We start from the raw sequence: 16063 nt of genomic DNA, 5'->3' as shown, positions 1-16063 counted from the left end.
ACAATCCTGTACATAGAGGAACTAGTATAACTGACTACTGCATCTGCTCTTAGCTCTATGCACTAGGAAGAGAAAGCAAGCAAGCGAAGCAGGAGAGTCTGACTAGCAGGCTGCTTGCCCCTTTTGTATCTTTTTCTCTTGAAGGGAAACCTAAATGGAGGCGGAAACAAGACATAAATTTAGAACAAAACTATTAATTTATATTTTTGTATTAGGCCTTTACATTAATATACTGAAGACAAATCCTCCTTTTATTGAAGGACTATTTCTGAAAAAGTCTGGTCTGCTGGAAGAGGTGAAAACCTAACATGTGCTAAAAAGAGCACTAACAGTCAATTACCACACAGATTTAAAAAGCCTTTAAGCATATGGAGCCTGGAATTATGCCTTTGGCTTACCTGTTTTAATCTATTTTCAGACAGCTTCAATGCTGTACTATATTCTGAAAGTTGCTGTCTTTCACAATCACCTCTTGGCACTTCTGGTGGCACCAGCTGCTTGAAATAGGCTTCTAGTTGGTTGTCACAGAACTCTTCATCATCAATATCGTCATCTATTGATATAGAGAAAATGCATTTAAAGTTTGCATTGCTATAGATATATTAAAGGAGAACGCGCGCACGCGATAAAAATTACCCCCATTACCATAGCATCGGTGCACCTCATAATACCCAATGTACTGAAAATCACAACACCATAATGAGGCAGGGAATTATTATTGTCCCCATGTTATCAACAGAGAACTGAGGCAAAGAGACTATGACTTACCCAAATGTTACACAAGAAAACTGGTGAAGCAAGCAACTGGACCTGGATCTGCAAAGTACAGCTAATCAGGATTTTTTTTTTTTTATATAAAATGTCTTTTCATTGAAAAATGCCAATTACTCAAAACAAAAATTTTGCAGGAAGGGATTGGTTATCAGATTCTCAACTCAAAAAATTTGAAAAAAGTTTCAAAGTTGTTTCAACAAGATGTTTTAACATTTTCTAAACAAAATGAATTATAAACTTTTACAGTATTTTGAAATGTAAGCTAATTATAGTACAAAGCCTTTTTTTAAATAAAAATGGTCAAAATTGAAACCTAGTAAAGTTGATCAACAGCCGCACATCTGTCAATTTAAGAGACTGTTTTCCTATCTCATAAAAATTTTGGAAATTCTTCCTATTCCTGAATCAGGATGAAAAATTAAAATTTCAAATGCTCTCACAAACCAAAAAGCCTATGCTAAGGAGTTGTTTAGTTCCAGTATAGACGTTTGGGCTTGAGCTGGAACCTGGGCTCTAGGACCCTGCAAGATGGAAAGGTCTCAGAACTTGGGCTGCAGCCCCAGCCTGAATGGCTACACTGCAATTAAACAGCCCAAGCCCCGTAAGCCTGAGTCAGCTGGCACAGGCCAGCCATATGTGTGTAATTGCAGTGCAGACATACCCTAAGAGACCCACGCCCTTTACACTTGGGTGGTCTCCTACTAGAAAGCTGATAATATAGTCTGCTACTCTAACTGCAACTCAGTATCTTAGGGCATGACAAAGGTACAACTTTCAGAACTGTTGCAAAATATATTTTAAGTATTAAATTAACACTAAGATTTGCTCTTATTTCATTGCAGTCATGAGAACATTTTATGCTACACTATATTTTTTCTAAAAATGCTTAAGAAGATAGTCTCCTAAAGGAGTTGCATACAGATATTAAGCAAAGAGTTTGTTTTCAGACGAAAGAAAGTTTGTCTTCAAATTGATTTGGACACTTTGGAGATTTTCTGGCAAAATTATCTTCACAATGGAAACAGTTAGGAATGCCGTACAACCAACTCTGCCCCTTTGTGGGTATGCATTAGTCTTTACTCATTACTTACATTCCACACCCACCCCAAACTCCCCACAGAGCCATTCTCGTTCAGTGAACAGAATGGACAGTCCTCAGGGTAGTCACACAGCTTAATAGATTCTGAGGTCAGAAGAGTCATTATGATCTTGTTTGACCTCCTGTATAACAGGCCACAGAACTTTCTAAAAGATATGCTTTAGAAATTATTTTGTAAGGCATCCAATCTTGATTTAAAAGTAGTCAGCGATGGAGACCATCACAACAGTTTATTGAAGAGCCCATTATCAAATATTTATTCCCCATGTATATGCTTGAAGACTAATCATAATCACCTCAACCTTCTTAGTTAAGTTAGGCTGAAAGAGCTCAATCTGTTTGTCACTAAAAGTTATGTTTTCTAACCCTTCAGTCATTCTCGTGGCTCTTCTCTGGGCCATCTCCATTTTATCAATATCCTTCTTGAATTGTGGACACCGAATTGAACACAGTATTCCAGCAGCAGTGCCAAATACTGAGGTAAAATAACCTCTCTATTCCTACTCAAGATTTCCCTATTTATATATCCAAAGACCACATTAGCTCTTTTGGTCAAAGGAGGCCTTGGCCTGTGGACCCCCGTTTTATCTGCTGCAGAAGTTGGAAAGTGTGCTGTGAATAAGACAAAGGATTGCAGGATAATAAAGTATGGTCTCATGTATAAGCAGTAGAATGCCTCCTTGGAGAATTGTATTCTATCCTTACTTCTAAAAAGCTGGACAAGTCACTTAAACCAAGCTTTTCACAGTTGGCCTCTAATTCTCTGTTTCTGGATGGCCAACTTGAGACACCTGGGGCCTGATCCACAGAAATGCTGAGCACTAAACACCAGCAAATGAAGTCAAATGCAAAATGTGAATGCTCAGCAACTTTGGTAGTAAAGCAACATTGCCTAGACGAATGAGCCTAGAGTTAAGAGCCAAGAGGTCCAAAGTCCTAATAATCACTCTGCCACAGACTCTCCTGTGTGGCTCTGGGGAAGTTCATACTGCCTTTGTCAATTCCCGCTCAATCTGTAAAATGGGGATATACTAACCCAGGGGTCGGCAACCTTTCAGAAGTGGTGTGCCGAGTCTTCATTTATTCACTTTAATTTAAGGTTTCGCATGCCAGTAATACATTTTAACCTTTTTTAGAAGGTCTCTCTAAAAGTCTATATAACTAAACTATTGTTGTATGTAAAGTAATAACGTTTTTAAAATGTTTAAGAAGCTTCATTTAAAATTAAATTAAAATGCTGATCTTACGCCACTGGCCCGCTCAGCCCGCTGCCAGCCTGAGGTTCCATTCACCTAGGCCACCAGGAGGCTGAGCAAGGCCTGTGGCTGGTACCCCAGCTGGCAAGGGGCTGGCAGCCAGAACCCCAGACTGGCAGTGGGCTGAGTGGCTCAGCCCGCTGCCGGTCTGGGGTTCCATACGCTGGCTCCGGCCAGCCAGCTGCTGGCCCCTCTCAGCCTGCAGTCCCATCTGCCGGCCCCTCTCAGCCTGCTGCTGTCTGGGATCCCGGCCCTGCCCACATAGAGCAGGTACCTACCTTCTCCCTGGTTCTAGCCCATTCTCTTCCTCTCTCTGCACTGAGCTAAGGGTGGGAGTGCACTGAGCACAGGGCTGTGGGTGAAGGAGCAGGCTGAGGGTTAGGGTGCAGGATCTGGTCAGGAGCTAGAATGAGGGAGAGGGCTAAGGGTTGGGGCAAGAGATTTGGGTATGGAGTGCTTACCTGGGCAGCTCCCATTTGGTGCGAGAAGTGCAGATGAGAATTTATGGGTGGGGGGGTGTGCAGGAGCTCCCATTTGGTGCTCAGGGAGGGGGTGGGAATGTGGGGAGTGCAAGAGTCAGGGCAGGGGGCTGCGGTGTGTGAGGAGGGTGCAGGAGTCAGGGCATGGAGTGTGGGGGGGTGCAAGGGTCAGGGTAGAGGGCTGGGAGTGTGGGGGAGATGCAGGGGTCAGGGCAGGGGGCTGGGGGTCTATAGTTGGGGAGGTGCTCCCAACCCCCTGTCCAGAGCGGCTCACAGCAGGGGGCTGGAGAAAATATGCCCTGATTCCACCCCGCTTCCCCAAGATCCCGTCCCAACCTCTTCTCTGCCTCCTCCCCAGAGCAGCAAGCACGCTGCGGCTCCGCTTCTCCCCCTCCTATGTAAGGGCCATCAGCTGATCGGTGGCAGGGAGGAAGAGGAGCAGGAGCAGGAACCCAGCACGCTGGGGGAAGAGGCGGGGGAGGGGGGAGCTTGCTTGCCCTGCAGCAGCAGCTGGCAGGAGCAAGCTTCTTCACCCTGCGAGGGGGGGGGGGCAGAGGCATGGAGAAGAGCAGGCTGGGGCAGGAAAGATTTTTAATGGAACACTGCTGCCTGCCGGGGTCCTGGCCTGAGCAGGGCTGGTGGTTGGGACCCAGCAGGCAGCAGCGTGCCATTAAAAATAGGTTTGCATGCCATCTTTGGCATGCATGCCATAGGTTGCTGAACCCTGTACTAACCCATTAATTAATATTTGTATAGTACTTTGAACATTAGTGCTATATAATGCTGAAGTACTTTGAAAAGTCAGGCACTAGGTGTCTCAACTTAGGACCTCCAATTAGTGGTTACATTCGCATAATCTGGCCTCGGGCTCCCTAAGTCTCAATTCCCTATTTGTACACATTTGGGAATAATGATCTATCTCACAAGGTAACCATCAAGATAAGCGAATGTTTGCAAGCTTTGGAGACCATGGTGATGTACACCAGTAGTTCTCAACCAGTGGTACACATACCTATGGGTGCTCCAGTTTAGGTGACTCCTGAGCAGTACCCAGATAGGAGTTTGGGGCTTCAGAGTTGAGACTGTTTGGATAATACTGAACAGCTAAAACTAGTGTAAGAAGCAGAGTTCCCAGTAACTGCATTGTGTTATGCAAAGGTCTGCATGGACACCCAAGTGGCTGCTCTGCAGATTTTCAAGTTGGGACATGCTTGAGGAAGGCAACCGAGGAGGCAACCAATCTCCTTGAGTGTGTGCAGTTCCAGATGGAGATACTACACTGCGAACCTGATAGCAGTGTTTAATACGCTAAGAGACCCATTTGGAAAGCCTCTGGCTGATATTGCCGTACTTTTAGTCGGATCTGCAATGGAAAGGAAGAGCTTAGGAGATTTCCTAAAAGCCTTTTATCCAGAAGGCCAGGGCTCTCCTAACACCGAGCATGTGTAGTATGGCTTCTTATCACAGTGAGCTTTAGGATAAAAGGTCAGGAGGTGAACTGGTTAGTTTATGTGAAAAGATGAGGTCATCTAGGATATGAACTTTGGGTGTGGCCTGAGAGTAACCTTGTCATTAAAGAAAATGAAAACAGGGGTGCACAATAAGTGCCGCTATCTCCCCTATTCTCCTCATCAAAGTGATGGCGACCAGACATGCTGTTTTCATTGACAGGGGTGTGAGTGAACAAGTGATCATAGGTTCAAAGGAGGATCTAGTCAGGCTCTTTAAAATTAAGTTCAGGTCCCATGTTGGAGTAGGATGTCTAGGTTGGGGAAAGAGGTTTGCTGTGCTCTTGAGCAACCTCTTTGTAGTTGAGTGAGAGAAAACATAGTATCTCTTTATTTGTAGATGGCTATCAGACGTACACTGAGTGAATGGAGAGATAATCCTGATTTCGTGAGTCAGTTTGTTGTCTAAAACCATGGGGAGAGTAGCAGATGCCAGGGTAATTTGACTGGGAATTGCACCAAACTTGAAACCTGGTCCACTTTTGTCGGTAAATTTGACAGGTAGCTGATTTCCTACTGTGTAGTAACACTTCTTGTACCTCCTCAGAGCAGGAGCTGTGTTGGAATCAGGCCTTGAGCCGGAGTATCTGCAGGTTGGGATGAAGAGTGCGTTCTTCGTTCCGCAAGAGGAGGTAAGGAGTGGGTTGAAAAGGGATCCGTGGACACCGCCAGCTGTGCCAGGTGGACGCAGTCAGTATGACATTTGCTTTTTCTCTTTTTATTTTTAAGAGGTCCTTCAACAGCAGAGGGAACGGGGGAAAGGCATGTAGAAGGACCTCGTTCCATGGAAGGAGGAGAGCATCCCCAAATGAGTGCTGTCAAGGCCTGCCCTGGAACAGTAGCATAGGCATTTCTTGTTCAGATAAGTGGCAAACAAGCCTATCATCTGTATCCCCCATTGACAGAATATGTTGTCAAGTACTGCTGGGTTCATTTCCCACCTGTGGTTGTATGAGAACTTGCGACTCAAATGGACTGTTGTTGTGTTCTGCACTCCTGGTAGATAGGTCACTGATATTAGAACATTTGGGAAATACATCCTTTCCAAAGCTTTAGCACTTCTGCACAGAGGGCTGATGATCTGGCGCTCCCAACAATTTATGTAGTACGTGCACATGGTGTTGTCTGTCATGACTTTTGTTTGTATACCTCTGATCAATGGAAGGAAGTGAGCGCAAGCATTTCTGACTGTTCTGAGTTCAAGGAAGTTAATGTGAAGAATATCCACCGCAGGCAACCATTTGCCCAATTCCCAGGGAGGGAGGGAAACACTTCCAGAACCCTCCTGGCCAAATTGGGAAGGAGAGGAGAGCTGATGAACCCTGCTTTTCCAAGAGTGCTCAGGAACCATTTTAGGACTGGGCGGGGGGAGAGAGGAAAGGGGGATTGTGACCCCTCATATGTGCCATCTGTGTTCTCCAGTGGCTCCTTGGAACTTTCCTCTTGAGTTGGCAGACCATGGTCCTCCTCATCCTTGGCCAGAGCAGGGAGAGGCTCTAGACTTCCGGTCCGTCTTTCCTGTGTCGGAGTTGTGGCTGCTTCTACATTTACAGGATCCCGTGTGCCAGTCTGACTAATAGGCAAGGGACCGAACAGAGTCAGGGACAGAATGCTGGGTGTAGGCTGGGCACAACTCACCATCTGCCAAGTCTGGGAGGGCAGTCTTACAAATGGAGCACTGTTTGGATTTCACTTAGTGCTTTTTAGGCTGCTCTGCCATACCTGGAAGTGCAGGGGAGCCAGCAGATATGAAGATGAAAGCTGTAAAAATCACCTTCTGCACGCTGCCAGAGGCAGAGAAACTGGAAGCAAGCAGGAGCTGTGGCCAGACGATACTACTCCAAAACTCTGATTTGCCTCCATGAACTTCAGAGAGAAGAGACCAGCCCACACCTCAAGAACTGTGGGAGATGCTGAGATGAAGCAAGTCTTTAATTGCATATCAGAACAGACGATAGAATTAAGGTTGACTGAACTTTTGCAAATTTAAAACTCCTGACACTGCAATTTAAGTAACTTTCTTTTAACTTTTTTTTTAATGCAATATACAAATAAGGTTAGAAGTCACACAAACAGAAATAAAGAACTAGAAGGTTTCAAGTGTACACTTCTAAGTCTACAACTCAGGCTTAAATGTTCAGTTGTTCTGTCACGACAGACAACTAATTTTAGTTGTATTCCCTACCCAGAGTTGCTAGTCTCTACATAAGTTGACTGCTTTTCTCCTTAAACTTCTATTTGTTTCACAGCACTGACAGAGTACAGTTCAGCTTTTAATTTCTAACTAGCTAAGATCATGTCAATTAATACCAAGTTCAGCATTGAATTCTCTATGCACCAATATTTTAACAACTATAGGGTGTCTCGGGGAAGGTACCTTTAATTGTAGAAGTTTAGTTACTCATTTTAAGCACGACTTCAGAAAAATCTGGCCTTCTAAATTTTAGAGGTACTTCATTTCCATCCAAGTTTATGCTCCTCTCATGCAGGATTAGTAGTGATAGTGGATTCATGTCATTAAAAAAGTTCTGCTGGAACCAATATACATGAAAACACGCTACAAGTTAAATAATATACTGTACCAGTTGAGTTTCCTTCTAGGCTTGCAAGAGAGAGCAGTTTCTCATTTTCTAAGAAACCTGAAAGACTTGTGCTGAAATGGTCACTTAAGTTGGTGGAAGGTGAAATTTTTTCTCCAGGTTCAGGTGCACCAATCTATGAAAAAATTAAAACATGTAAGTGCTTAAGAGTTCCCAACTACTGTATAATAAATCAGTAGTGAAAACAGCTTCTTCATATGTTAGTCACTTTCTTTAGTAATTTGACCACAACTCTTCCTTCTCTTTGCATTCCCTCACCGTGAGTTCTGGTTGTGAGGCACCATGTGTTCTCCTTGCAGCCATTCCCAGAAAGAGTAATAGAGACAGGTACAAGGAAGACAGGAGCTTGGAAAGTAGAGAGGAAAAGGCTGACTCAACCATATTTAAATATTTTTAGAGGGAAAGCTAAGCACTTGAAGTTTTCCATGTGAAAAAGATCCGTTACTCCCATATCCTACATTGAAGCATGCAGAAGGACTCGCTTGAACAAGGCTCATGACCTGTTAAAGCAAAACTCCAGCCCCTGTGGGCCTTATACACCAAGCCAATTGAAATTGTTGCATGTGAGGAACTTCACACAATTATTGAAATGTTAGTTTTGAAATTTTGTTTCAGCTGAATCCAGTTAACTAAAAATATTTTAAAAATTCTATACCTTTGAGATCTACATACACACATACATTTACATGATAACACCACCACCATAACAAGCAGATGATTCATTCTAATTTCACTCGTAAGACTATCAACACACAGAAATGACAAAACTTCTTGGATGCAATTCAAATAGGGCTTATGAATAAGGAATCAATTTTTAGGAGTTTAAAGGCAATTAGTAGTCCCCTCTAAAATGAAAGATTAAACCACCTAGGACAAAAATAAAATTATCTGGGTAACTCATTGCAAGATCAATATCCCTTTTTCCAGGGGTCAAGGGGAAAGCCATCAAGCCATTATTTGGCAAAGCTGCAAAATGACAGTAGCAAGTTATTTCTGCCTTTCGTACTCTGCATTATGTTGCAATGTGGAGGATGTTACAAATTTAAGGGACACAGAAGGTAAAACACTAAGCCAGTAGAGTTTGTTTCGCTCTACAGAAAACTTATCCCCTTATTTATGTTAATACAGTTTTTTGGGGGTGTTTTTTTGTTTGTTTTTTATAAAATCAGTTCTTTTGTTTCCCAGCACATGGAACAGATTTACCTGGTTTTCCTTTTTACTTTGTGGCAGTGAACATATTCCAGTGGACAAGTCTGTAACAAAGAAGTGTGTTATTTAACAGCACCTTGAATTTGTTCCTATATTAGGCTACTTAATTTGTATATTCACACTTTCTTTGCGAACAAGGAATAATTATAACTACAACAGGCTAAGCTTCTTTGGCCAAGGACTTGTTATTTAGTTTGTCAAGTATTATGCACACTTAAAGTAGCTTATTTTATGGTACTGTAAAGACAAAATCCACATTTATGGGATTATGTATTTCTGATCATTATTCTTATTACACCAATATCAAGATACCCCAGTAGAAATTGGGGCTTCATAGTGGGTGGCAGTGCACAAAGTGAACAAGAGAATGTCTGTTCCAAGGTCTTAGAATCTACTTAGACAAGATAGGATGGGAGGGAAACAGAGGGCTGAAGTGACGTGCTGAAGATCACAGAGTGTCAGTGGCAGACACTGAAATAACAGGTCTTTTGAGTCTTAGTGCTGTGTTCTAGCCACTGAGCCACACTATTTCTTTCATCACTTACAATTACCTTGTGTTTCCTCCATACATTACCCGCACATTGTTTCAATTGCTGTATTTTAAGCTCTTAGTGAGCAGAGGGTTCTTTCTTTTTGTCTTTGTACAGTACCTAGCACATTAGAGCCCTGAACCCCAAGTGGGCTCTCTAGGTACCACTGCAATAGAAAACAAAAACAAAAACAAAAAACACCCACCAACAACTTGACATGAAATTCACTAATCCAGAATTTATTCTTATTGGTCTACAAAAATGTTTCAAGCCCTAGTGGATCATGAGATGCTACCGGAAAGCATTAGTATCACCTAATATAATAATTCAAGAATACTGGACAGTTAACTTTGCAAGCTTCCCGGTTCCAAAAACAAAAAACCACACAAGTTAAATTTGTCTTGGCATTTTTGCAATGGTTACGTCTCCCTATAAAATACGAATGGGTATTTTAGTCCACAACTACTGCTGAAATCTCAAGAAATGTGTTTTATGTTCAAGAGGAACTATTTTCTAATTTCATTAGGCCACTAAAGTGGATGCATCTTTTCCAGTCTGATATTCTTTTGAACAGCAACTAGCTACTATTTCCCATTGAATGGAGAAACAGGAATATAGGAACGAGATCTCACTATTGATGCATAAACTAATATTTATTAAAAATATTAATATTGTTTTACAGTGCAATTAATCATGATTAATTTTTTTAATCATTTGACAGCCCTACTGAAAATATAACAATATCTGTGTATATTCTAGTTACGTTAGAAAACGTTCAGACTGATTAAAGAAATTGCAGGAGGTTTCTCCTTTCTGTCCAAGAACAAGCAAATTTCTCTAAGATTTCCCTAAAATTTCCCTACTTACCTCTAAAAGGGTTTATATAAATTAAAAAAGGCTGTAGTTTAAACTATCTTGCTTTTAACTTTTGGGCCAATTTCTTTTACACTAGGTATTGAAAAATGGATGTAAGCTTGGTTGTTGTAACAGTTGCTTTATATAGAATATTTGATGGGAGTTTTAACTGTAAAGACCAACTGAAATCACAAAAAGGACTTCAAAGAAGTAACACTGAAGCTCCTTATCAAACCATAAAATATAGGGATAAAGTGCTCCTAATAAGAGCTGGCCTACCATTTCTTGCTGTTCTAAACTAAATATTTTTAGTAGTTTATAAAATAAAATTACCTTACTTCTACCAATTTAAACTTACCCCTTTCTACCCCACAGAACTTCAGCAGCTATGAGGAATGCAAATTTCCTTGCAGTTTTTTTTGTGGGTTTTTGTTTGGTGGGGGGGAGGGGGGGATTTGGACGGGGAACCAAAGTACAAATAGAGAGCATTTTATGGAGTCCCTGGGGTTTCCTAATATTTGCACTCAACTACTGGAAAGCTAGTTTAATAAAATACTGACAACAGTTTAAGATCAGGTTACTTATTACTATCTTATTTCCCTTAACTCTCTATTCTTATTTCAAGGCAGCATGATTTTAGCAGCTGGTATTTCAAACCACAGGATTTAGGTATTAATGTATCATGTCATTTGAAAAAAAAAAGTTACCTTTTCCGTAACTGGTGTTTTTCGAGATGTGTTGCTCATGTCTATTCCACAATAGGTGTGCATGCTCGCCACGTGCACTGGTGCTGGAAGTTTTTCCCCTAGCACGTACACGTAGTGGGGGGAGCACCCCCGGCGACCCCTGGAGTGGCGCCTGCCTGGCATGGTATAAGGAGAGCTGCACGCTACCCCCACCTTCAGTTCCTTCTTGCCAGACAACTCCGACAGAGGGGAAGGAGGGCGGGGTGTGGAATAGACATGAGCAACACATCTCAAAGAACACCAGTTACGGAAAAGGTAACTGTCTTTTCTTCAAGTGATTGCTCATGTGTATTCCACAATAGGTGATTCCAAGCTGTATCTGTTGAAGGTGGGTAGGTGTTCACAAGTTTCCAGCACGGAGGACAGCCCTACCAAACCTGGCATCATCCCTGGTTTGAGGGACAATCACACAGTGCTAGGTGAACGTGTGAACCAAAGACCACATGGCAGCCCTACAAATGTCCTGGATGGGGACGTGGGCCACGAAGGCAGCCGAAGAGGCCAGCACCTGAGTCGAGTGTGCCCTCACAATGGGTGGCGAGGGAACACCCACCTGCTCGTAACAGGAACGGATGCACGAAATGATCCAACTGGAAAGCCACTGAGTGGAAATCGGCTGGCCCCTTGCGCGCTCAGCCGAGATGACAAACAGTTGCAAGGACTTTCTGAATGGCTTAGTCCGCTCGAGGTAGAAAGCCAGAGCGCACTGCACATCGAGCGTGTGGAGACAGCGCTCCGCACTGGACACAGGAGGCTTGAGGCAGAGGAACAGTAGAAAAATGTCCCGACCCATGTGGTAGGTGGAGACCACCTTCAGTAGGAACGCAGGGTGTGGGCGGAGCTGGACCTTGTCCTTATGAAAGACCGTGTACGGCGGCTCGGAGATCAGGGCCCTGAGCTCCAAGACTCGCCTGGCTGACGTGATTGCAACCAGGAAGGCCACCTTCCACGAGAGGTGAGACTAGGAGCATGTGGCCAGTGGTTCAAACGGGGGCCCCATGAGACGAGCCAACACCAGGTTTAGGTCCCACTGTGGGACCGCGAGTCTAGAATACAGAAAAAGACAAACCAAACCCTTAAGGAACTGGCCAGTCATAGCATGGGAAAATACTGTGTGCCCTTGCACCGGCGGATGGAAGGCAGATATGGCTGCCAAGTGCATCTTGAGTGACGAGGGCACCAGGCCCTGGGCCCTCAGGTGGAGGAGGTAATCAAGGATAAGCTGGATCGGGGTGGCCACAGGGGAGATACCCTGGTCCGCTGCCCACCTAGAAAACCGGGACCACTTTGCCAAATAAGCACGGTGAGTGGAGGGCCGTCTACTATTGAGGAGGACGTGCTGAACCTGTTCTGAGCACATCCTTTCCTCTCCACCTAACCACTAAGCAGCCACACCGTGATGTGAAGAGCCGCTAGGTTGGGATGGAGGAGGCAGCCCTGGTCCTGAGAAAGAAGGTCCACGCAGAGCGGCAACAGCCATGACAGAGCTACCGCCAGGCCCATTAGGGTCCCATACCAATGCTGCCTGGGCCACACCAGGGCAATCAGGAGGACCCGGGCCTTGTCTGTCTTTATCTTCTCCAGGACTCTGCTGATTAGAGGGAACAGGGGAAAGGTGTAGAAAAGCCAGCCTGACCAGGACAGGATAAAGGAATCAGAGAGAGCTCCCCTCCCCAGGTCCCACCTGGAGCAGAATCAGGGGCATCACTGGTTCTGCCGAGTCGCAAATAGGTGCAGCTGGGGAGTTCCCCACCTTTGCAAGAGCTGGTGGGACACTTCCAGGTGGAGGGACCACTCGTGTTGCAAGAAAAAGTTCCTGCTCAAGCATCCGCCCTCTTGTTCCGGGTGCCCAGCAGGTGGAAGGCCTTCAGGTGGATGTTGTGGGCTATACAGAAGTCCCACAGCCTCAGGGCTTCGTGGCAGAGGGCAGAGGATCAGGCCCCACCTTGCCTGTTGATATAGAACATCAAGGCCATGTTGCCCGTGAGGACCCTGACTACCTTGCCTTCCAGGTGCTAGCGGAAGGCCATACACGCCAGCCGCACCACCCTGAGCTCCTTGACATTTATATGTAGGGTCAGGTCTTGAGCCAACCACAGGCCTTGGGTCTGAAAGTTCGCCACATGGGCCCCCCAAGCCAGGTCCAACGCATCAGACACCAACTCCAACGACGGGGCCCTATCCCTGAACAGGACCCTTTGGAGCATGTTGTTTGGGGCGGACCACCACCATATGGAGGTGATCACAGAGTCCGGCATGGTGAGGCCCTTGTCCATCCTGTCCGTGGCCTGGGAAAACTTCGAGGCCAACCAGAGCTGGAGGGGCCTCATCCTGAGTCTGGCATGACAGACCACGTACATGCACGCTGACATGTGACCCAAGAGCTGCAGAAAAACCCTGGCAGTTGTCACGGGGAACCTTATGATCGAGTCGATGAGACCTTTCAGGGTCTCAAATCTGTCTGGAGAGAGGCCCTGGCCAACGCTGTGTCCAGGAGCGCCCCGATAAAGTCTATGCTTTGGACCGGGACTAACATGGACTTGGTGTTGTTTACCAACAGGCCAAGGCGGTGCACGTGGACAGGAGGAGCGCTACATGATCCCTCACCTGCAACCAGGAGGTGCCCTTGACAAGCCAATTGTCCAGATAGGGAAATATCTGGAACCGCCGCCGTCTGAGGTAGGCCGCTACCACTGACAGGCATTTTGTAAACACCCTGGGGGCAGGGGACAGACCTAATGGGAGGACTGTGAATTGGTAGTGATTCTATCCTGCCACAAAATGGAGGAAGCACCTGGGCCCCTCGAATATATGGATGTGGAAGTATGCATCCTGTAGATCGAGGGTAGCGTACCAGTCCCCGGGATCCAGGGAGGGGATGATGGAGGCCAGGGAAACCATGTGGAACTTGAGTTTCACCATGTACTGGTTCAGACCTCACAGGTCCAGGATGGGCCTGGGCCTCCCTTTGGCCTTCGGGATAAGGAAATAACTGGAGTAATACCCCTTGCCCATGAACCTCAGGCACCGCTTCTATCGCTCCTAGTCCTAGGAGCTGCCCCACCTCCTGCTCGAGCAGAGCTTCGTGCGAGGGGTCCCCCAAGAGAGACGAGGATAGTTGGGCAGGGAGGAAGTAAAATGGAGAATGAAACCCCAGGAAATGGTGTTGAGGACCCATCGGTCTGAGAGTAGTTGTGACCATTCTGGGAGGAAAGCACACAACCAGTTGGAGAAGGGGAGTTTTTATTGGGGGTGGATCCCTGATGAGGACCACCGTGGTGCCCACAAACGTCCCATCAAAAGCGCCTTTTCCCCTCCTGCTTGCCCTTGGGGGACCCAGGCTGGGGGTCAGACCAAGACTGCCTCTGAGAGTGTCTCTTGTAGTCCCGCAGCTTCTTATGGGAGGCCTCGTACTTCGGGAGGGCGGCCTGGGCAGGAGTCCGCTGCGGCTTGAACTTAGCTTTTGCCAGAGCCAGGACAGAGAGGCCCAGAGTCTGGAGGGTCATGCGGGAGTCTTTCATGCCATGCAGCCTTGTATCCATTTCTGCTGCAAACAGAGCTTTCCCATCAAATGGGAGATCCTGCATGGAAGACTGCGCCTCACTCGACAGTCCAGAGAGCAGGAGCCATGATGCCCATCTCATGCACACCGTGGAGGCCATGGATCGGGCGGCTGTGCCTGCAGCATCCGAGGCTGCCTGCAGGGACACCCTAGCACCTTGAATTCCTTCCTACCATGCTCCTGGAGGGAGTCCTCAAACTTGGGCAGGGAGCCCCACAGATTGAATTCATACCAGCCCAGGAGAGCCTGATGGTTTGCCATTCGTAACTGGAAGCTCGAAGCCGAATAAATTTTCCTTCTGAAAGAGTCCAGTCTCCGAGAGTCTTTGTTCTTGGGGTCAGGTATGGCTGACCCTGCCATTCCCTGTGGTTGACCAACTCAACCACAAGGGAGTTGGGTGCCGGGTGGGTATACAAGTACTCATGCCCCTTAGTGGATATAAAGTACTTGCATTGCGCCTTCTTAGAGATGGGGGCCAACGAGGCCGGTATTTGCCACAGGGCATTTGAAATCTTAGCCACCCCCTCATGGGGAGGCAAGGCCACCCTACCCAGTGCTGATGGGGATAGCACATTGAACAGGAAGTCTGAAGGCTCCTCCATCTCCACTGCCTGGAGGTGGAGCCTTGCTGCCACCCTCTTTAAGAGTTCTTGATGGGCCCTGAAGTCCTCCTGCGGGGCGGAGGGGGGGGAGCTACAATCACCTCCTTCGGATGGGGCAAGGAGGTCAATGCTGTGCTCTGGGTATCGGCCAGCACCGGAGAGTCCACCACCTGGTCAGACTCCAAGCACGGTGCAGAGGACGTACGTCCCACTGACTCCTTTCTCAGGGGTCTGGAGAGGGAGGCCGACGGTGCTTCTGAAGCTCCGGCTGCCAAGCGAGCTCCCACCGGGGGCTGCGCCAGAGGCCACGGTGCCCACTGGTACCATTGGGCCAGCCACAATGCTCAGTGCCACTGCACCTGCCTTGGCACCAGCAGGGCCAGCTGTTCTGGTTGGCTGGCCTGGCCAATTGAAGGACAGCTATGAATGGAAGTTGGGCTGGCGTAAGATCTGCTGCTGTTTCTGGACCAGGAGGAGCAGCGGTGCCAGGATCCACATGGGCCACGGGACCGCAATCTCGACATGGAGGACCAGTACCTACGGTAACCACTGCTCCGCATATGGCCTTGATGGGCGGACCCGCAACAGCAAGATGCTGGCAATTGACACCCAGGGCTGCGATGTCTTGGTGGAGACTTGGGGCGGGAATCCGAGCAGGAATGGCATTGACAACTGCCGAGACCGACTGCGGTACCCTCTCTGAGGCTAGGACCATTGGTGACACCTGCTGTGGTCCCGTCAATATTCGCCTTTTGAGGACGATCGATGCCGAGAGTGCTGGATGGATGGAACCCAGACAGACAGTCTGGTCGGCATCGAGGGCAATCCACACGGACTCTGCCC

At 46.6% G+C, this 16063-nt stretch overlaps 1 protein-coding gene across 1 annotated transcript in view; it reads right to left on the bottom strand.

Annotated features, from left to right (window-relative positions):
• The window catches only part of CEP192 (centrosomal protein 192), a 206263-nt gene that overhangs the window by 152649 nt on the left and 37551 nt on the right, over positions 1-16063 (bottom strand). Inside the window, exons 15-17 of the mRNA XM_073329624.1 lie at positions 8920-8969; positions 7699-7831; positions 399-553 (exon numbers count right to left, since the gene is read on the bottom strand). Coding sequence (XP_073185725.1) covers positions 399-553; positions 7699-7831; positions 8920-8969 — 338 coding nt within the window. The remainder of the gene's footprint in view (positions 1-398; positions 554-7698; positions 7832-8919; positions 8970-16063) is intronic.

The sequence above is a fragment of the Lepidochelys kempii genome, chromosome 2, assembly GCF_965140265.1.
Source record: "Lepidochelys kempii isolate rLepKem1 chromosome 2, rLepKem1.hap2, whole genome shotgun sequence".
NCBI lineage: Eukaryota > Metazoa > Chordata > Testudines > Cheloniidae > Lepidochelys > Lepidochelys kempii.
The sequence above is the reverse complement of the archived record's forward strand: the minus strand, read 5'-3'. Positions and strand labels throughout refer to the sequence as shown.